The 21,919-nt window shown below is 39.9% G+C and overlaps 1 protein-coding gene across 3 annotated transcripts in view; it reads left to right on the top strand.

Moving 5' to 3' along the window:
• pias2 (protein inhibitor of activated STAT, 2) overlaps positions 1-21,919 on the top strand; it is a 105,957-nt gene that overhangs the window by 69,083 nt on the left and 14,955 nt on the right. For 2 of the 3 annotated variants that reach the window (XM_084359612.1, XM_084359614.1), the window contains 3 exons: positions 5,281-5,441; positions 16,283-16,416; positions 17,748-17,937. In XM_084359612.1, the coding sequence (XP_084215738.1) occupies positions 5,281-5,441; positions 16,283-16,416; positions 17,748-17,937 (485 nt within the window). The remainder of the gene's footprint in view (positions 1-5,280; positions 5,442-16,282; positions 16,417-17,747; positions 17,938-21,919) is intronic. The other variant, XM_084359613.1, reaches the window with a different exon arrangement.

The following is a 21,919-nucleotide window of genomic DNA, read 5'->3' as shown; positions in this document are numbered from 1 at the left end:
TTACTCCACTATATCTTTACATAGCAAATAGTTGTTTCCTCACAACTAGTGACGCTGAATGTTGTATATTGGATCTTTAAGTTACTCACAACTTAAGCAACCTTTTCAGTAACTTCTATTTAACTAAAGTTGTTACTTTGACCCCCCTTATTGACCCCTCCTTAAAAGTGTTACAAAAACAAGTACTTAAGTATACATACTAGGGCATTAACAGAAAAGCCGACGTCAGTGGCGCAAGTCGACGACCCCTGAGAGTGGTCGACAAGTCGTGAACAGTGACAACGAATTTGTCCTCAAAATAAGAGCTTTACATTGCATCCCATTGGATTTTAGAACTGGGTTCTTAGCAGGGGGCTTTTAATTGACTTGACTTCGACTTTATTGACGGATAAGTCGACTTGAAAAAATCTGAAGTCACTAATGCCATAATACATACTTAAGTACTTGTTTTTGTAACACTTTTACTTGAGCAGAGAAGACCGAATGAGAGCACTGCTGGTAATGTAGTGTTGATACTGCAGAAAATTGGTATTGAAACCGTTTCAATATTGAAAATCATTATGTATTGAAGCATCCATATTTTTTACAACACTGTCAGTGGACAGTATAAACAAAAATAATTAATAATGATTATGTAATGCTTAATCACGCTTAATGATGAAGTAATGCCTATACATTGTACATGCACAATAGTTTATAGCTTGATCTCAACCTTTGCAGGAAGTTGGATGATAACCAAGTAAATGGACAATCATGACCCTTAAACATTTATACATATAAAAATACGTTTTCTTTTAATGAAATGGCCAAGCAGTGAACTGAGGCAGAAGAAGAAGAATCTATGAAACTACAGCAATAATTAAACTGAGAATAATTGCCTGAAATATTTTTTTGGACTGTCCAGCCAAATTTGTTAGAGCTACAACAACGGTTATGTGTTTAGTAAATAAGTATTCTTAATGTAATTTCATGACCAATTTTGTTGATTTATGTCCTTAAAAATGCAGATACTGCACAAATTATTTTATTGTTTAAAAAGTAGACATGGATGAGTAATTAAGAAAAATTTAAGGAAACAATTATTCCTTTTGAGTTTTAACCCATTAAGATGGCTTGATATATTTAGTTTAATTGAAAAATGTATGTAAACCTACTTTTAGAATTAAATATGTGCTTGCATACAATATAATCTCAACCCTTTTTTAATGGTAGTATCTTTAAAGGTGACATATTATGCTCATTTCTGCTTGTTGACATGGGTCCTTGATGTCTAAATGGAATGATAGTAACATGCTTTGGTTGAAAAAACCGAAGGATTGAGCACAGCAGGGTTGTTTACACACCAGTTTCACAGACCTGCTCTAAGCAGCCGGATTCAGTGACTTTCCCTTTTATGCTAATAAGCTACTGCTTTCAACGCCCACTTCTTCCTGCCGACCGGAAGACGTGAGGACGGCATCGCGGGACCATGGCAACGAGCGATACACAGCAACTTTCAATAAAGTTGAGAAAAAAAAACAAACAAAAAAAACAACGAGCAATACACAGTGCAACGCAGCTTTTCTGTGTCCGTGCCTGCATATAACTGATAGTAGCACAGCAGACATGTAGCAGGTAGCTCTTGTCTCCAGCTCCAAAACAAAGTAGTGATTGCTTTACTGCAGATAACGTTTTGATACTCTCAGGTCTGGTCTCTCATGCCAGCAGCTAACGCTACACACGTATTACATGTATACCAACACACAGAAAAACGGTCAGAGGACAGTCTCCCAGAGCCATGACATCTGCCAAACTACAGCAGCTCCTCGGGCTGTCACACAGTCAGCAGTGCATTCAGACAAGACACGCTTCTAGAAGTTTGCTTACACACTGTCCTTTAGCACAACATGCTAATGAATTAACGTAGCTCACTGGCCGTGAATAACAGAGACCAGTTCATACCGTTTCCTCTGCGTGTTCACTGCGGAACAGCAGCTAAACGTTCGCGAACAACTGACACACACAACTGAGACGATGTCACCCCGTCTCCTCTGTTTGTTCACCGCGGAGCAGCAGCTCACTGTCCGCGAACAACTGAGACATTTCACCCCATCTCCTCCCCATGTTCACGGCAGAGCAGTGGTTCACCGGCCGGTTAGAAGCGATAAAATCTCAATATCCTAATTCATTTTCTCAATTCACCGTCATGTTTTAAAAGAGTGCTGATATGACACATTAACGCTTCGTATCATTAACATTATCGTGAATCCTACGGCCAGTAAGCCCAACGTTGATAACTTCACATGTAATGTTAGCTCAGCCTCATATTTACATCCACGGTTGGCGTTAGCTCATGTGCTAAACGGCCAAAGTAACACAAACTATACTGTTTTTTAAATACTTACAGTTCCATCACTGACAGTGGGTATGGATCAATCTTTTAAGGGACAATCTTGTTGCCAGTCCAGCGTTGTACTGACCCTGGTTGCTGAAACAGTCCGGGGTGAAGTGACTGGCACAGACCATAACGCTTCTGCTCACTGAAGCTGGGACCCTGATAAATAAAAAGTAGCCTCTTCGCTCTGATATCCTCTTTGGTAGGGAGGGAATGTAGCGAAACATGAGGATCTGTGCATCCGACGACAGAGCAGCAGTGCTTGGCTTTCGGGTCGTACATGGTAGCGGTCAGGCTGTCGCGTACAAGTTAGCGAGGGGAAAAAAATGGCGGATCCTCGTTCAGGTAGCTGTCGTAATGTGGGAGGAGATACCCAGCGCCAGGGCTGGGAGAATGCAAAAGACCGGATTGTGACACAATCCGGTCGAAATCCAAACGGCTCGTTTAGAGACTCAATTCCTGACTCTGACAGGTACAAAATATTGACTAAGTTGTCAAAACTCATGCTTAGGGGGTGGGGAGGCACTCTGGATACGCAACTATACATACTAAAGCAAGGAAAAAGTCAGTTTTGCATAATATGTCCCCTTTAAGTATCCATACAATCTAGGTTATTAAACCTAGCGAATTGGTGTAATACTTGGATACTTGGATTATAAATTAAAATAAAATTTCGACTTAGCTACATAGCTCTCCTCTCCTCGAGGAAAGGTTCTTCAAGGAATCACTTTGTGAAATTTGGGGTTCAATTTTGAACGTATACATTTATTATTATAAATTTTATTATTATTATTCTAAGATTGTACTGGTTTATTATTATTATTAAGATTGTACCGGTTTATTATTATTATTTTTATTATTTGTTTTCTTTCGCTTGAGCTCAAATTCCCGTGAGCTGGAATGGCCCAGAAACTTGAAACTTGGCCCAATGATTGGAAATGATGTGCATCAACTTTTATTAAAATATGAGCCCAGTCAGCCAGATGGTGGCGCTGTAATTAAGGTTTCAAAATGTTTTTTTCAGAAGGCCACGCCCCTCACACCGTAAGTCTGATTGACTTGAAATTTGACGCACAAGTCCAGCTCAATGTGCTCAACAAAAAAGCCAATTGGACCATAGAGGTCCGCCTAACTAGATTTTTTGCTAATTTGCATAATGTGAAAAACAGTAAAGTGAATAAAACTTTTGCAAAATTGACCCTATCAACACCAAATTTGGTATACAGCCTCGGGGGATGAAAAGACAAGTTTCTATTATAAATGAGCTGCCACGGACCAATGAATGTTCGCAATGGGCGGAGCTTAGAAATGATTGGCCATAACTCCTACACCCTTTGCCCTATCATCACAAAACTTGGTGGGCAGGTCCACAACGGGACTGGGAATCTGCCTACCAAAGCATTTTGAGCTCAACCAATAGGGGGCGCTATAAATGCCACACATGCGTATCTCAAAGACCATTTGACGGAATTTCACCAAATTTGGTATGCATGCTCTAGGGGTGACTATTAATTAATATCTTGACTGCCATGTTGATGGGTGAAAGTGGGCGTGGCCTGTTCCTCAGTAACCGCCATTGTTTGCGTTTTAATAATTTATGGTGAGCCAGAAGGACCTACAGACATGAAACTTGGTAGGTCAAGTGTAAATGATGTCCAAATGCTGCTTAAAACATTTGATCACAATCGGCCTAATGGGGGCGCTATAACATAAGAGTGTAAGCTTCGAAAGGCTCTCCCCACCAACCTATGAGTGCTATTGACTTGAAATTTTTTGTACATGTCCTCCTGATAGTCCTCTACAAATAAAGCCTCTTCAGGGTGGCTTCAGGGTGGCTGGTTTGGGACAAAAGAGGTTAGAACCTGCGGATTGCCGCTTGCGGCTATATTTATTATTATTATTATCATCATCAATATTATTGTTCTTGCTATTGTTCTTCTTACTATTATTATGATTGACATTTCACAAACGTTTTCTCAGAGACATTGTATTTGACCATAATATACTAATTTTGTGATGCATAAAATACAATGAAACAAGTTCATATACAGAATATTACAAATACAAAAAAGATATCACATTATACATGAATAGAAATCACAAATCCGGCAAGTAAATATGATGCACAGCATAATAAAAAGGCATTCATAAATGTGTAATAATAATATTATTAAAATTAGAAGTAGCTGTGGCAGTACATGATTACAAATCAACACAAGACGAGACTGAATGTAAGTCTAGTTATTAAGTTGATATAAACCAGGACTTGAAATGTAGTGTAGTTATCAAATAAATGTTGTGGGATAGAAGTACAGTATTTGCCTCTGAATTGTAGTGGCGTATAAGATAAAGTAGCATAAAATGGAAAATATGTAAGTACAAGAACCCCAAAACTGTAATTAAGTACAATACTTAAACTTTTTTTATATTTATACTTATAGCCTACATTTGATTCAATAAAAACTGTACCCAGATATTTACATTGTTGCCACTCAGTAGTCACCATATTTACAACCACTGAATGCTAACCATGATGACTTCTGCAAACTGTGATATCATGTACATATCCTTTATTGAGCTATTCTAGTAATCTGGTGAAATATCCTAAATTTTTCCATACTACAGTATATATTGCTGAAAACCAAAATATCCCAATGTCAGGTTTTGTAAAAATAATAATGTGCTACCCTTATCGCAATATATACTGTTACTGTGATGCAAAATTACATTTGCCGTGACAGGAGATTCATTAGCCAATGCACCTCTAAGACTCCATGCAGTGCAAGATCATTGTAGTAAATAACCTTATGAATGTATATTAATACAGCACAACTCACTTGTGCAAGAAATAAACCATTTTCTTCATTCATTTGTTTAGACTGACCCTAGTATGTTTTGTCTTCCAGCTAGGTAAGATGCGACTGTCAGTACCGTGCCGGGCGGTGACTTGCTCACACCTGCAGTGTTTTGACGCTGCTCTCTACCTGCAGATGAATGAGAAGAAACCCACCTGGATCTGTCCTGTGTGTGACAAGAAGGCTGCATATGAGAGTCTTATCATTGATGGGTAAGTTAAACTAATTCAACCAAAAATTATCTTGTGTTGCTGTTGCTGAGGTTGATTCAGAATTTGTTTATCCAGTGTGTCAGGCACAGTGATGGGCAAATTACTTTGAAAAAGTAACTAATTACAATTACAAATTACTTCTTAAAAAAGTAATTGAGTTAGTAACTCAATTACTCTATTATAAAAGTAACTAATTACTAGGAAAAGTAATTTTTGCGTTACTAAAACAAAGTAATATGTCAAAGAATTCGGCTTTTTAGAAGCATGTTTCACACGCCAGTTTCATAGAGTAGAACAGCATAGAGAGATAATTAACCTTAAACAAATATCCTTTGCCATGGGGGGGGGATATGAACTTCAATTATTCAATTTATTCAACGATGGTGAAGTAGTGTTTATATTTCCACTTGCTAAACGCCGACTTTCCCACTTTATCCTCCTCCTCTGTACTCGCCATTTCTTCTCTGTCTATCACTTTGGTTTTACCGGTCGAAAGTTGTGTGTGTGCGCCGCACAGAAGCTACGTCGGTTTGTGTGTAAAATAAACTCCTACAAGGATTCGTCAATGATGTCACGCAGCTATACATCGTCAAGTCAGTTACTTCCTTGTTCCATATCCGCAAAACATGACCTGTCTTATCCTTGGTATTTATCGAAACCGTGTTGTACTAGTGTGCTCTCTACTCTGCAGCCCGCTTATGAAGTGAGGAGGAGGAAAGGAAGAAAAGAAAAAACAATAGCCTAGAACTCATGCTGGCTGCAGGCTTTTTTTTTTTTTTACCATGATCGCGCTGGGGCCCCGATTTTAGTAACGGCAACACAAGTCATGTTAGTAACGGAAACGGCGTTAGTAACGCTGGATAAAGTAATTAATTAGATTACAAATTACAGAGGAATGTAACGGCGTTACGTAATCGCGTTTATTCTAACGGCGTTAGTCTCAACACTGGTCAGGCACCATGTGTTCCTGTGCTTCATCCTTACATTAAGTATACAGAGGGTCTCACTGTAGCAATCAGAACTCCACTCATTTTGTTTTATGTGTTTTAACTAGAGATGTCCAGAGCTGATCCAAAGTATTGGTATGTTGGCCAATCCAGGCATATTTTAATGGATCAGTATCGGCTAAAATAAAGCTGACCAAAATCCAATACTTTCTTAACTTAAACTTGACTGTGTTTTGTCTACCTCCACTTTCGAAGCACTGCTCTCATATTGGTAGCTGGGCTCTACTCTGCAAGCATTTCACTGCACATGAGAGTAAAAGTTAATGAATCAGAATATTTTCCCTGGATTTTTTTAGACAAAGTTGGCAAAGGCTAGATAATGGGTATGGTTTGCGCGGTCTACAAATGAGTGTTTTCAGGATACTGGAATTTCTAACTTCAATACAATACCTTGAAAAATATCAATATTTGATACCATATTCGATATAATGGGGGGAAACTGCCACAACATTGAGGGCATAAATGTAAGGTCCAACTGGTAAAAACAGAAAATTCTGAGTCACTTGGCTCATCATTATCTCAGAGGTATGCTAGCTATCACTTAACACATTTTTCAATATGTCTTAAAGTGAACAGGGTTCCCGCGGGGTCTTAAAAAGTCTTAAAAGCATTGAATTTATGAATTTGGAAATAATACCTTAAAAAGACTTGAAAAAGTCTTGAATTTTGATATCTGGGTCTTAAATTTTGTGCTGTATGTAACTTCTCCGTATCGCATTTTTCGTCAAAAGTTTCATTTGCATGGATTAAAGTCCTCCGTCGCTAAGATGGATTTCCGTCATTCAAACTTGTGAGATCAATGTAGATCGGAGGAGAACTGTTGGCTGATGTTTATTGACAGATTGTCACACTCTACAGCCAATGGTATCGTTAACAGCGTGTGCTCACCTGACCAATGACAGTGTAGTGACCCACACGGGGCGGGATCTCAACACGGATCGGTGCTAAAGTTTAGCTGCTTAGCTAGCAGGGACTCGTCGCGCTGCTACGTTATCAGCTGAGTTTAGTCAGCACGTGAGAGCTCGTCTGACACGGAGAGTCTCCTGTTGTGTGCTACATGTGTGAAATAACAACTATAGTCTGGACTTTGTCTGCAGTGTGTCTGTGTAAACGGCTTCATTCAGCGTCTCTCCCTCCCCTCTGGCACCGTGAGTTACCATGGTTACAGGACCGCCCTGAAACTTTATAATGATGATCAATAAGAAGTGTTTGGTCAGTTTGACTGTACAGAGTCATGAATGTTGCCTGATTGTAGCTCAGTGCTGAAATCTTGTATTATAACATAGAACAAAGCCTCAGAGCTTCTTTATTAACAGTATGTTAGTGATGACAGAAAGTGGGAACTCGCCGTCAGACTGACAAGGCTGCAAAAGTTGCTGTTTGTATGATGTATTTTTCTGTTAAACGATAAGAGGCTCACTGTAAACAATATTATTAATAATAATTAATGATGATGATGATGATGATGAGAAGAAGTAGAAAAATAGCATACTGAAAAGTTCTGTAGATGGTTGTAGATGATTATTTGAAAGAGTAAAACCTGAGAGAAGCTTGGCAAAAAAAAGGCACAGATTGATTTCATAGATTGAAAATTACATTGAAAAGACAAAAACATTTTAACTGTGTATAGAACAGCTGTTCAGATCATACTCCTGTAAAACACTGTCAAATATTTAAACTTGATGTCTGCATTAGAGAACATGGTGTGGGGTGAGGCTGTAAATCTCAAACTTATTTTTTTAGCACGTGTCAAGTAAAATGCCCTGTAACATGTTTCACAAATTACAAATTGGGAATATGACTTGGCTACAGCTCGAAAAAACATTTCAGTCAAAAGATTTTTTTTTGCTTTAATCCATGCATTTGTCAACCACTATTATTTTGATCAAAGAACGTAAATAAAGAGCGGCGGAAACATAGACTGTATGGACGGAACCAATAATAGCGAACGCAACGCAACCCAAGTGAAATTGCTCAGAACGCTAGATTTACGCCAGTAAATCACATTGAGACATCTCTTTTGAGTACTGTGGACGTCTTTTGTTTGTTAAATAAATGAACACTCCGAAATTCAAGGATTTCATTCTTTTTTGCCGCTAGGGCCGTGAAATAGGCAGAAAAATAGGTATTAATTTTTTATATGAATGGTCTTAAAAAGGTCTTAAAAAGTCTTAAATTTAACTTGAAGAAACCTGTAGGAACCCTGAGTGAAGCTCTCGCCAAAATGCAACCTAGGCTTTTTTTGTGACGGAACCCGAGTCAAACCTTTGTGTAAAAGCATAATTTCGTACATGGAGCTTTCCACCTTTACTCTCCTCCATGTTGCGTTGCACTCAGGGATCGGCGCTTCTCGACTGGCAGGACGGCGGCGAGCGGAGCAAGCTACTGCTAGTGTGAGTTGTTCAAAAACCTTCTTTTTAGTAAACTCTGTGTACACAAACAATATTCTCAATGCTCATGTTCATGTGACCCTGGTAATACTACGAGCAAAGTTTCATGTTGTGTCGAGCGTCTTAGTGTTTTAAAAATTGCAATTTTGATGCCACCGTAAAGTTGCCCCTAGCACGCCATTGAAAATGATTTTGACCTGAAAACGAAAATACGGTAAATCTTAAAAGTGGCTTTTTCTTCGTAATTATGCTTTTACACGAAGGTTTGACTCGGGTTCCTTCACAAAAAAAGCCTAGGTGGCATTTTGGCGAGAGTTTCACTTTAAGTAAACCAAAACTACAGCACTATATTCTTAGGATATATTCTTAGGATATATCCTTATATATGCTTCTAACAAAAGATGATAAAAAATAACTATTACAGGCAAATAGTCTCCAAGGCAATAGAGTAGAACAATTAAAGACATAGCAGGAGAACCAGTAGCACTCTGCTCTCCACTATGCCTCATTAACTCTGCTGTAATACTACTGCTCCTGCTGAATAGCATCAGAGGGCACTGCAGCACACAAAACTTTGCTAAACAGCCACACATGCACTCAACAAAGGGCAGAACATACGTGAAGACAACAATCATTAGGGGAAAAGCCTTCCAATGTGACCAGTAAACAAATACCAACAGGTGGGTCGCATGAAATATATTAAAATATTAATAGAAAATAGAAAAAATTACATGACATGGAAGGTACTGAAAAGAAACACATTTATTTTCTATTCAAATTTGTATGTATGTATATATAAATATGTATTCCTAACAGGAATAAGTATGCTAACTTAACTGAGGTTCAATATATATTACTTTTAACTTCTGTAATATAAGCTAACTTAGCTTTTATCAGCAAACACACATTTTTCCTCATGAATAGCAGGAATTTGATTACCTTGATCATACAGAAACTGTGAATGTGTCATTCACTTGCTGTGTCCACACTGGAGTGCTGCACATAAACTGTGTGCACATATTGGAAGGCAGCAGCCAATAATACGAAGGTGGCCTGCCTTTGAGTTAGACAGTGAAATACCCTGTGTATGTGAAAACTTATTTGCACCAGTAATTGAATGCTCTGACACTGGGCATGGCAAAATACATGATGCTATGAGTTTAATGAATCTGTAAGTCTGACACACTAAGTTGGCATAAGCTGGCAATTTGTCAACAATTGGTCAAGATTGTACTTCCCGTTCTGCTATCTGAGTTACTTTTCAAAGTCCCAATCACTACGTGAAACAAAACCAGCCTCTGAGCTAGCAACCTGCAGTTGTGGTCAAAATTCTACATACACTTGTAAAGAAAATGTATATCATGGCAGTCTTGAGTTCCAGTGATTTCTACAAACCAAATTTTTCTGAGGTGGAATGAGTGGAACGCATACTATTTTGTACAAAAAAAAAGTTTGTTTGGTTCAATAATGAATTTATTATAGGTCTTCTAAAAATGTCACCAAATCTACTTGGTCCACAACAGTGTTTGGATGGGTGGTGCGTGTCAAGTGGCATTCACATGAATGCCAGCACCCAAGGTTTCCCAGCAGAACATCGCATTGTGATGAGATGATCAATGTTATTCACGTCATCTGTCAGTGGTAGGGCTGCTCGATTATGGAAAAAATTATAATCACGATTATTTTGGTCAATATTGAAATCACGATTATTTTTGAGTTTGGAAACATGATGCATTTATTCAGCATTTCTCTCAAAAAAATACATGAAATGTTTAAATCGAAAAATACAAAATGTTCAAATCGAAGATAATGTACAAATATGTATCCAACTGTTCTGCAATTTCTATAAAACATTTAATGAATAAAATAAATGTACTTAGAAAATCAAATAAGACAGACGATAGGGTGCATATCTTTAGCTAAAAAGTATCCAATGGCAGCTGTTATTTTCTTGTGCCTGTCCGGATTTGACGGATAAGGAGTCGCATTATACAGTGTGTCTGAGATCGATCTCTGACGCGCAGTATTGGCGAACCGAACCAGTGTGAATGGATAATCCGGCGGCGCAGAGCGGGGTTGTGTTGGTCTGATGGTGTTCACTGTCTGATAACTGAACAGGTCCATCACTCAACAAAATAGAGAAATGTCCCACAAAACAACGTTACAGGACCAAACAACATTAATGTAGTAACTGGTCGTGAATTTGGCAACTTATATGAGGAAAAAAATACTGTGAAGTGTCTGTCCGACCGACTCTTAGTCACATTTCTGCCCGAAAAACTTAAACTCACCAAGTGTTTGTCGCGGTGATTCAGCCCTCCTGACCGAGACTTAGTGAACTTTCCCCCAGAAAACAGCCTCCCTCCCCACGAGTGACAGAGTCAGACAGCATCCTGTTGACTGATGGCGATTATGTAATTATGTAATTTAGAGAAAAACGTAACTTGAGTGAGTGCCAGTCAGCAGGGCCGCGTTGAATGCTTTGGGGGAGGGACTGAATTGCGCATGTGCGTCTCTTTCAGAAAATCTCTAGGCTTACTGTACAACAAAAAATGCCAAATAAATCATTTCAATTCGATTATATTAGTTTGGAGATCGTTTGACCCAAAAATCGAAATCATGATCAAAATTCGATTAATTGCACAGCCCTAGTCAGCTGATCGTGGATGCGCCCACTGCTATGGCCCTGCCTGATCGTGGATGCGCCTACTGCTATGGCCCTGCCTGATCGTGGATGCGCCTACTGCTATGGCCCTGCCTGATCGTGGATGCGCCTACTGCTATGGCCCTGCCTGATCGTGGATGCGCCTACTGCCATGACCCTGCCTGACACCCACCACTACTGTCACTAATATTAGTCACATCTCTGTTACATACGTTCCACTACTATTATTGTAATGCATTACTACATACCATCCTTACCATTAATCACTACTACTGTTATCACTAGTAATCACATTTCCATGTGCATTTCATTATTATTGCTGTAATACATCTTTATGTACTTTCACTCCTGTCAACCATCGCTTATAATTGAATACATTGTGATCTCGTTGATCTGCTCTGTACATGCGACATCTATTGCACGTCTGTCCGTCCTGGGAGAGGGATCCCTCCTCTGTGGCTCTTCCTGAGGTTTCTTCCGCATTTTTTTTCCCTGTTAAAAGGGCCTTTTTTTGGGGCAAGTTTTTCCTCACTTGAATCGAGGGTCGAAGGACAGAGGGTGTCGTCTCTGTACAGATTGTAAAGCCCTCTGAGGCAAACTGTGATTTGTGAATTTGGGCTATACAAATAAAATTTGATTTGATTTGATTTTAATGTTGTGGCTGATCGGTGTATATACATGTTCAAAAAGATTAAGGGAACACTTTAATCATACATCAGATCATGATGAACTAATTATTCAAGTTGAAAATCTTTACTGATGTACATTGTTTAATTTGTTGAGAACAAAATAACTTAACAACGTTCAGTAGAAACCAAAATCATCAATCCATTGAGGGCTGGATTCAAAATCACACCAAAATCAAAGTAAAAAATTGAAGTCACAGGCTGATCCAATTTTATCATGGCAACTCGCAATGTGACTCAGGAGTGTGTGTGGCCCCCCACCTGCCTGTATGCAATCCTGACATAGTCTGGGCATGCTCCTAATGAGTTGGCGGATGGTCTCCTGGGGGATCTCCTCCCAGACCTGAATCAGGGCATCAGTGAGCTCCTGGACAGACTGTGTCAGTACTTGGTGGCGTTGGATGCACTGATACATAATGTCCCATAGGTGCTCAATTGGATTTAGGTCAAGGGAACAAGAGGGCCAGTCAATGGCATCAATGCCTTCATCATCCAGGAACAGCCTACACACTGGCCACGTGAGGCTGGGCATTGTCCTGCACCAGGAGGAACCCAGGACCCACTGCACCAGCGTAAGGTCTGACAGTCGATCTGAGAATTGCATCCTGGTACCTAAAAGCAGTCAAGGTACTGTTGGCTATGACATGGAGGTCTGTGCGGCCCTCCAAGGATATGGCTCCCTGGACCATCACTGACCCACTGCCAAACAGGTCATGCTGGATGATGTTACAGGCAGCATAATGTTCAACACAGTGTCTCCAGACTCTTTCACACCGGCCACATGTGCTCATTGTGAACCTGCTCTCATCTGTGAAGGAGAACGGGGCGCCAATGTTTGACCTGCCCATTCTGGTGTTCTCTTGCAAATGCCAATCGAGCTGCATGGTGCTGGGCTGTGAGCACAGGTCCCAATAGAGGCTGTCGGGCCCTCATGCCACCTTCAAGGAGTCTGTTAGTCTGTTTCTGACAGTTCGGTCAGAAACATGCACACCAGTAGCCTGCTGGATGTCATTTTGTAGGGGCTCTGGCAGTGCTCCTCCTGTTCCTCCTTGCCCAAAGGAGCAGATACTGGTCCTGCTGCTGGGTTGATGCCTTTCTATGGCCCTGTCCAGCTCTCCTCGTTTAACGGCCAGTCTCCTGGTATCTCCTCCATGCTCTTGAGACTGTGCTGGGAGACACAGCAAACTTTTTTGCAACCGCACGTATGGATGTGCCATCCTGGAGGAGCTGGACTACCTGTGCAACCTGATTGGGCTGCAGGTACCGCCAGTGACAAGGAAACTAGCAGAATACAAAACTAGAGAAGAATCAGTCAGGAAGGATAAGGAGAGAGCAATTGTCTGTGGCCACCACATGTAAAACCATTCCACTTTTGGGAGTTGTCTTGCTTTTGCCTCTCCAGTGCACCTGTTGCCACTTTCATTTGCACCAAAGCAGGTGAAACTGATTCACAATCATTTGTGCTTCCTAAATGGAAAGACTGATATTCCTGAAGTTTTACTGACTTGGCGTTGTACTGTGACCATTAAGTGTTCCCTAAATTTGTTTGAGCAATGTACATACAACAACTTGGATGATCAATTTTGATGACTGTAACAAGTTGTGTCAGATTTGCTTTGTACCATGGCCTCTTAACTTCTTCTGACTGATTATGATTGATAACAACTGATGACTTTTCTTGGGCCGATTTAATAGGGCTTGATTGATGCACCCATTTGACTTGAAGTCAGGAAAGTCACTTGGAGCCATTTCAAAGCAGTTACATATCTCAAGATCAACTGTGCAAACAATGTTTTGTAAGTATAAAGTGCATGGCTGAGTTGTGTCACTACCACGATCAGGGAGAAAATACAAACTATGGTCAAGAAGAGTCAGCCAAAAAACACCAAAGAAAGGTGTGATGGAACTACATTAATACTACACAGAACCAAAATTTGTTTGCACAAAATGAAAACTAGTGGAGATATACATTTTTAAAAATGACAGATTATTTGTACTGTTTTAAATTTGATTACTGTAACCATTCAGCAATTATTTAAATGAATACATGCTGTCAGAATTCCTTAGAATGTCTTAGGTGTTCAGGACAAATTTTCAACAATTAAAAAAAAAAAATGCAATTGGTGAGGCTTAGAATACACACACAGAATCACAAAAATGTTCAAATTTAGCTTAAGGTGCGTTCACACCGGACCTTTTATTTTTGTCGCTGGCGACAAGTTTACATATTAAGTTAATGCAAACGAGCGACTGAGCGATTAATCGCTCAGGCGAAATGTCGCTGGGGCTCTGAGCGACAGCGTCCGAGCGACGGAGCGAAAAAACGCTCTGTCGCTCGAGTTGAGAAACCCCAACTCTCTGGCCGTCAGTCGCTTGTCGCTCAGCGCTGACTGGCTGCCGTAATCTATATGTAGGCCTAATTATGACAACTACTGAAACCATGTAAACGTAATACAACTCCACCGGTCCGGAAGAGCAAAGCCGGCTTTACGTTGACACACACAAACACACCCACACACACACCGGAGACAAATGGCCAGGCGCTCCTCAGCTGGGATGGAGCGCCTGTAGTTGGTGTCCAACCCGGCAATCCTGCCTCCGATTCTCGCCAACAGCTCGTCAAACTGGGCCGTTGTCAGCCGCGTATACCGTTGAAAACGGGAAGAAATGAGCGCCTCCGAGCGACGTGAAATTCACTGGAATCGCTTGAATGACGTTATCAGAGCGATCTGTTGAATTGTGCCGACGAGCGACTGCAGCTGAGCAACAGAGCGACTTTTTTGGAGCGACATGAGCGACAGCGACAAAAATAAAAGGTCCGGTGTGAACGCACCTTTAGAGGGCAAAACTTTAAAAAGCACAACTTAAAAAGTATTTGGAGTACAGCTATAGGGTTTTTCCAAGTTCCATGAATTTAATAAACATTTCAACATGAATTATTTTGAGAACTGGGAGGCCCTAGTTGAGTTAGTATGGAATGGACCCGTATGCTCTCACCATAGATATACAGTCAGACGTATTCGTCGTATGTCTGCATGTACTTAACTGTGACATTGCCTCCAAGACAGTTCAGGATAAATACATCTATCATTACACTCCGAAGAGACTGAATGAGTGGAACACATACTACTTTGTCACTAAAAACATTCATGAAGTTTGTTTTAATAACTTATTATAGGTCTTCAGAAAATGAAATTTGCTTTGTAGCATGGACTCTTCTTCTGACTGATTATGTTTGATAAGCTGGTGACTTTTCTGGGCCCACTTTAATAAGATGTGTTTGATACACCCAGTAGACTCAGCCGCAAACACTACAATGGGAAAGTGTAAGGTGCTCAGAATTCAAAGTCAAAGTCACTTGGAGCCATTCCAAAGCAGTTACAGGTCCCAAGATCAACTATGCAAACAATTGATTGTAGTAAAAAGTGCATGGCTCATTTGTGTCACTGTCAGGATCAGGAAGAAATGGATTAATTAGAAGCTGCTGGAAGACAGGTGCCCGCAGTCAAGTGGGTTTTGCATCAACACGAGCCGAGAGGCTGCAGTGCAAGAAAGAAGCCCTTACTCCAGACATGGCACCTTAAGGCTAGCAAATTTAGGTGAACTTGACTGATTCTGTCATGGCTACCAAAAGCACCTAATTGAGGTGAAAATGGCCAAGGGACATTGAACCAAACATTGAAATTACTGTATGTATATTTTGGTCACATTTTCAGAAGACCTATAATAAATTAATTATTAAACCAACATTCATGAATGTGTTATGTGCCAAAGGAGTATGTGTTCCACTCATTCCATCACAGAACAATGAGAGTTGACATATGATATCCCTAAACATGATATACATGTTCTTTACAAGTGTTTGTAAACTTTTGACCATTACTGTAAATTGTTTTTTTTTTTTTAAATGGGTTTCAAGGTAATCAGTTTGGAGATTCTATGCTTGTGTAGATTAAACGGTTGCATGAGAACTTAAAGTCTTTATTGCTCACAGTCAAGAGAACTTTGGGACCTAAATCAGGTTAATTGATCAGATGCTGAGAAACTTTAATTAGTGTATGTTGGTGACTTGAGTGTTGACTTGTTTGCTCAGTTTATTCTTAGAGATCCTGAATGACTGTTCAGATGTGGATGAAATCAAGTTCCAGGAGGATGGAACATGGTGTCCCATGAGACCAAAGATAGAGGCTGTCAAGGTCCCCACGCAGTCAATTCCAAAAATTGAGAGTAAGTACATCATCTTCATACCTGGGCAGGGTTTTGAACTGATCTTACTAACTAGCTAATTAAACAGTAATGTGTGTATTCAAGCCTGATACATCTTATCCCTGTCTATTGTTGTCCTAAAGCAATTACAATTCTTAATTTCTGTGAAAACATGCTGTAGTTTATTTTGACTCAATTCCACATACGCTGTCCTCCTGCCCCAAATAATCACTAGAGGACTACATGCTTATTAATCTGCTGTTAAAAATATCCCCTAACAATTATACTACTTCCCCCCTGTTTGAGTGTGTTTGTTTAAAGCTACAGTGGCCAGCTGCTTTGTAGACTTAGGGCGCACTTACACTTGGCCCAGTTGGTCCATACCGTGCTGAAGCACCCTTGTCCCTCCTCCCCAGTCCCCCCGCTGGCCTGAACTCACATTGCTTTGTCCCCTTCCAGGCCTGAGCACAGTAACCTCTTGTACATACGTGCTCATGTCATAAATATGACACGCATGACAGAGAACACTACTGACTTTGTGGCTTAGGGCGCACTCACACTTGACCCAGTTGCTCCATACCATGCAGAAGCATTATTGTTCCTCCACCCGGCCCCCCCCGCTGGCCTTCACTCACATTGCTCCGGCCCCAACCAGGCCTGAGCATAGTTACCCCTTGTCCACGTTGCGTACCCATGCTTGTGCTTGTGCATGAACAACCGTACCGTGCCGAGCACACCTCTGCCAACCGTGCAAGGGCTGGACTCTGGGGGTCAGATATGCTTGGGCATGGTACGGATTGCCTAGTGAGAGCGTGCCCTTATTTTGAGTAGTTTTGGTCATAGACGCCTTCTCACATTACTGGATTTATTGATTATGCAAGGCGGTGTAATACGCATCGATTATACGTCATGTCCACGTTGCGTACCCGTGCTTGTGCTGGTGCATGAGCAACCATACCATGCTGAAACACACCTCTTCTAAACGTGCCAGGGCCAAGAAAGTGTACCGTGCTCAAACTGGGCTTTGGGGGTCAAATGTGCTTGGGCATGGTACGGATTGCCTATTGTGAGTACATTTTTGACATTACATACAACAGACAGTATTCAAAAACAAACAATTAAAATTCACACTCGGTTCAATGAATTAGTTTTTTTTGGAACTGAAACCACATATATGTGAGTTGTTTTAAAGGATTAATGTCTTAAATAGCAACCAGTGGGTTTGGGATTAAGAGCCACAGACAGAGTAGGGAAGTAAATAGCAAAGAAAATAATGTGGGATGTTGCTTTTGGTCTTTTCACTGGATTTTTTGACAATAAAACCAATCCTCAGATAAACCTTTGTCTTTTAGCCTCAGCTCCTTTGCGCCAATCCTTAGTGGTCCTCCATGCAACTGAGCCCAGCTCCACCAAGAAGGCTGATGTTATTGATCTGACTCTAGAAAGCTCCTCCTCTGATGATGATGATGAAGAGGACACAGACCATCCACTGAAGAAACGCTGTGTTTACATTTCCAAGAACGAGGAAATACATGCAAAGGGGTGAGAAAGTCTTCCTATGTTGTTTTCTTGAACTGTAGACAAACCTTTGAATTTGAATTTGAATTTATTTATTCAGGATCGCCCCTTGAGATGAATCATCTAATTTTCAAGGGGGTCCTTCCACAAAAATGATAAACACAAGAAAAAAACAGTGAAACACATTACAGGACTTATACATGCACACACACACTCACACAGACACAGACAAGGCTCTCCAGACCCAGGCTAATCCACTGATAGCCAAATCTCAATTCAGTAATCTATTTGGTAGTATCCGTGTTTACAAGTGGGAGAAAGAAAGTTACGGGAATATCAGTTTATATAATAAATATATAAGATACAACCATAATATAATTGAGAAAATGAATGAGAAATGAGAATATAAGAAAATAAAATAAATAAAAACAAGAACAAAAAATAAACAAGAAGAAACACATAATCAGAAACAAGAAGAAGGAGTTTGCAAATGTGTTAGAAGTGATGCTTTGAAACCATGAAAAGAGGTAGTAGACCTAAGCTGGCATGGGAGATTATTCCAGTCAGACGGAGCTTTGAACTGGAATGAACGGCGCCCGAATTCTTTAAATATTCTAGGAGTGCGGAAGAAGAGGTGATCGGTATGTCTTAGGTTGTATTGTGTACTGTAAGGAATTAGAAATTGTTTTAAGTATGAAGGAAGATTAAAGTGAATGCATTTAAAAATGAATAGTGACCATTGAAAAAATCTTCTGGCTTTTGGGGTTAACCAATTCAGAGATTCGTAAAGAATACAGTGATGAGTTCTGTAGGGACATCTCAGAACAAATCTGCAGAGGCTGTTATAAAACACGGTGAGAGGGTGAAGATTTGCTTCTGTGGTGTTCAGGTAGATAATGTCTGCATAGTCAAGAATAGGGAATATTAATTGTGTTATGATTCTTTTCCGGACCTGTAATGTGAAACAATCAATGGAACGATACAGTAATTTCAAGCGAGAGTAAATTTTCTTTGTAGTTGAGTCAATGTGTGGCTTGAAGGATAACTGAGAGTCAAGCCAGAGGCCCAAGTATTTAAACTCGACTACATTTTCTAGTGGTGCACCATCAAGAAAATTTAAGGACCAGTCTTTGGGTAGTAGATCAGATCTAGTGCTGAAGAACATGCTATGTGTATGTGCTATGTGTCTATATTTCTTATTAAGGAGAAGCTTGTTAGATGAAAACCAATTTGAACTGAGTTAAAACTAGATTGTAAGGAGTGCTGAATTTGTGAAATGTTAGGTTTAGATGAGTAGATTATAGTATCATCAGCATAAAGATGAATTAGACAGTCGGAGCAGGTTTGTGGAAGATCATTGACAAAAATGGAAAATAGGAGAGGACTCAAAGATGACCCTTGAGGCACACCTTTTGTTATTGATTTAAAGTCAGACTGAGTGCTCTGAAAGGAGACACACTGGCTTCTATTGTGAAGAAAAGAATTAAAAAATAAAACTGATTCTGATGAGAGACCAATAGCATATAGCTTGTCCAGGAGGAGGTAGTGATCAACCATATCGAAAGCTTTTGATAGATCAATGAATATGGCACCAGTAGGCATATTATTGTCAAAGGAGGATAGTATATCATTGGTGAATTTTGTGAGAGCAGTGGTCGTCAAGAAGTTGGGTCGAAAGCCAGATTGGTGTGAAGATAGAATATTGTAATCATTGAGATAGTTGGATAATTGGTTAAAAATAAGTTTTTCAAATATTTTTGCAATACTATTGATGATTGAGATGGGTCTATAGTTGTTAATATCTTGGAGGTCACCACCTTTATGTAGAGGGGTCACTCTGGCACATTTCCAAGATGAGGGAGTTACACAGGTAGTCAGGGATAAATTAAATAGATCAGACGCAGGAAATGATGAGGCATGGGAAGCCAATTTAAAGAATTTAATCTCCAGCCCATCTAGACCACAACTGCTCCCAGAGCTTAAGCCGTCAATGACCCGTTGAACCTCAGTTGAGGTGATAGTTCTGAAGGAGAAGGAGCTTTTGCACCTTTCATTAATCAGGGTGAGGTCAGAGCATTGAATACTGGACAGAGAATTGCCAATTTCTGAGAAGTGTTGACTAAAGGCTTCTGCAATTAAAATTGAATCATTAATAAATTCATTATTCATTTTAATATGGGTAGTGAGGTTTTTTGTAGATTTATTGAAATTGGCTGCTAGGGAGTCTTTATAGTAATTGGCTTTAGCATTTCTTGTTTTGGTTGTACATCTATTCCTCAAATCTTTATAAGCAATCCAATCAGAGACATCTTTAGTTGCTCGATATTTTTTCCAAGCCTTGTCTCTTTGTTTGAATAAATTAATAGGTTCTCCTTTAATCCACGGAAGGTGTCTACACTTAACTCTGATTGTTGACCAGGGTGCATGTTTGTTTATGACCTCAAGGAACTCGGTGTAGAAGAAATGCCATGCATCTTCAACATTTGGTATTAACTGAAACCTCTCCCAGTTTATGTTTAAAATGTCCTGGTTAAAGAGATCAGGATTAATGTTGTTAGTAGGGCCGGGACTCGATTAAAAAAATTAATCTAGTAATTAGAGGCATTGTAATTAATTAATCGAAATTAATCGCATTTTAATCGCATATAAATATTTGACCTGAGAACAGTGAGAAGCAATTTTTTTCATATGGGTTTTAGTATACCATTGAATAATGACTGAATACATAAGCTTAAGCAACAAAACATTGTTTATTTTTTTTTCAAGGTGGTACTTAACCAAGACCAACAGACTAGGGATGCAAATTATCGATTAATTCATTAATCGCTAGTTGATGGACCTTATCGACTGATTAACGATTACCTGATAAGATGCGATTTTCCTGAGAACCTAAATTTAAGGGGAAAATGTAAGCTGAACATTCCTTATACAGGACTCTACACTAGTTTGTTTAGAGCACAGCACAATGAAAAATGTTTAAGTAACGTTATTTGGTAAATGGTCTTTCCTGCCACTACACTGTGATGATTACTGTATTTAACTACTTAAATCACAGTAGCATAAACTGATTTGTTGAACTCAGCCTGATGTAAACATTAATAAAACACAGGCAGCTCTATGTTTTCCCTGTGTGATGTTCAGGGACAGGTCAGGACAGTCTGAAGACAGAGAGCTCTGAGGTTGAAGTCTGTAGGTAGTCTGTAGGCTACCTGCGTCTTGACCACATGTCAGCTGTTCAGCTGCAGCAGAGGAAACTCCGCTGTTCTCGGCTCCACTGCGACGAGCGCTTTTTAAACGGTAGCGACCGGCTAAACTACGGGAGGATACTGTAAACCGGCGCAGATCCGGTGTGTTTATCAAAGCTTGGTCGCAGTGCTGAGGCACCGGGTCGGTTTGAACTGCGTTCAGGCTACATTGAAACTTTATAGATCCATGGGCAGTGATCAGTGTCGGCGGCTTTTTAACTTGTTAAATAAATATGCTCCAGTATAATCGGTACACCTGAAACTCATCCAGTGAGAAACGTTCCGCGGTGCAAAAATAAGTGCGATTAAAATGCGTTAATTTTTTTAACGCGTTAATTTTTGTGTAATTAATTAATCTTAATTAACGCGTTAAAGTTCCGGCCCTAGTTGTTAGCTTTCCTTACTTTAATAAATTTAGGAGGAAGATGAGGCATTCAAATCTTCCAAACACAAAAGACAATAGAGTGGTCACTAAAAGAATCTGATAATACTCCAGATTGAATCATTCTATCAGGATGGGTGACTAGTATCCAATCAAGCAGGGAAGCCGAGCTAGAGCACATCCTGGTGGGTTCAGTTATAAGTTGTGTGAGGTTTATACTGTTGAAAAGATTGCGATCGTTGAGAAAGGACCGGTCTAGCCAATTAGAATTAAAATCCCCTAAGATAATTTTCTCACTTGAGTGGTCTAAAGAGTTAATGGTAGATAACATACGATTTGTAGATTCCGTAGGAGATTTAGGATGTCTATAGATATTTCC

The sequence above is a fragment of the Pagrus pagrus genome, assembly GCF_965226575.1.
Source record: "Pagrus pagrus genome assembly, chromosome: 8".
Classification (NCBI taxonomy): domain Eukaryota; kingdom Metazoa; phylum Chordata; class Actinopteri; order Spariformes; family Sparidae; genus Pagrus; species Pagrus pagrus.
The sequence above is the reverse complement of the archived record's forward strand: the minus strand, read 5'-3'. Positions and strand labels throughout refer to the sequence as shown.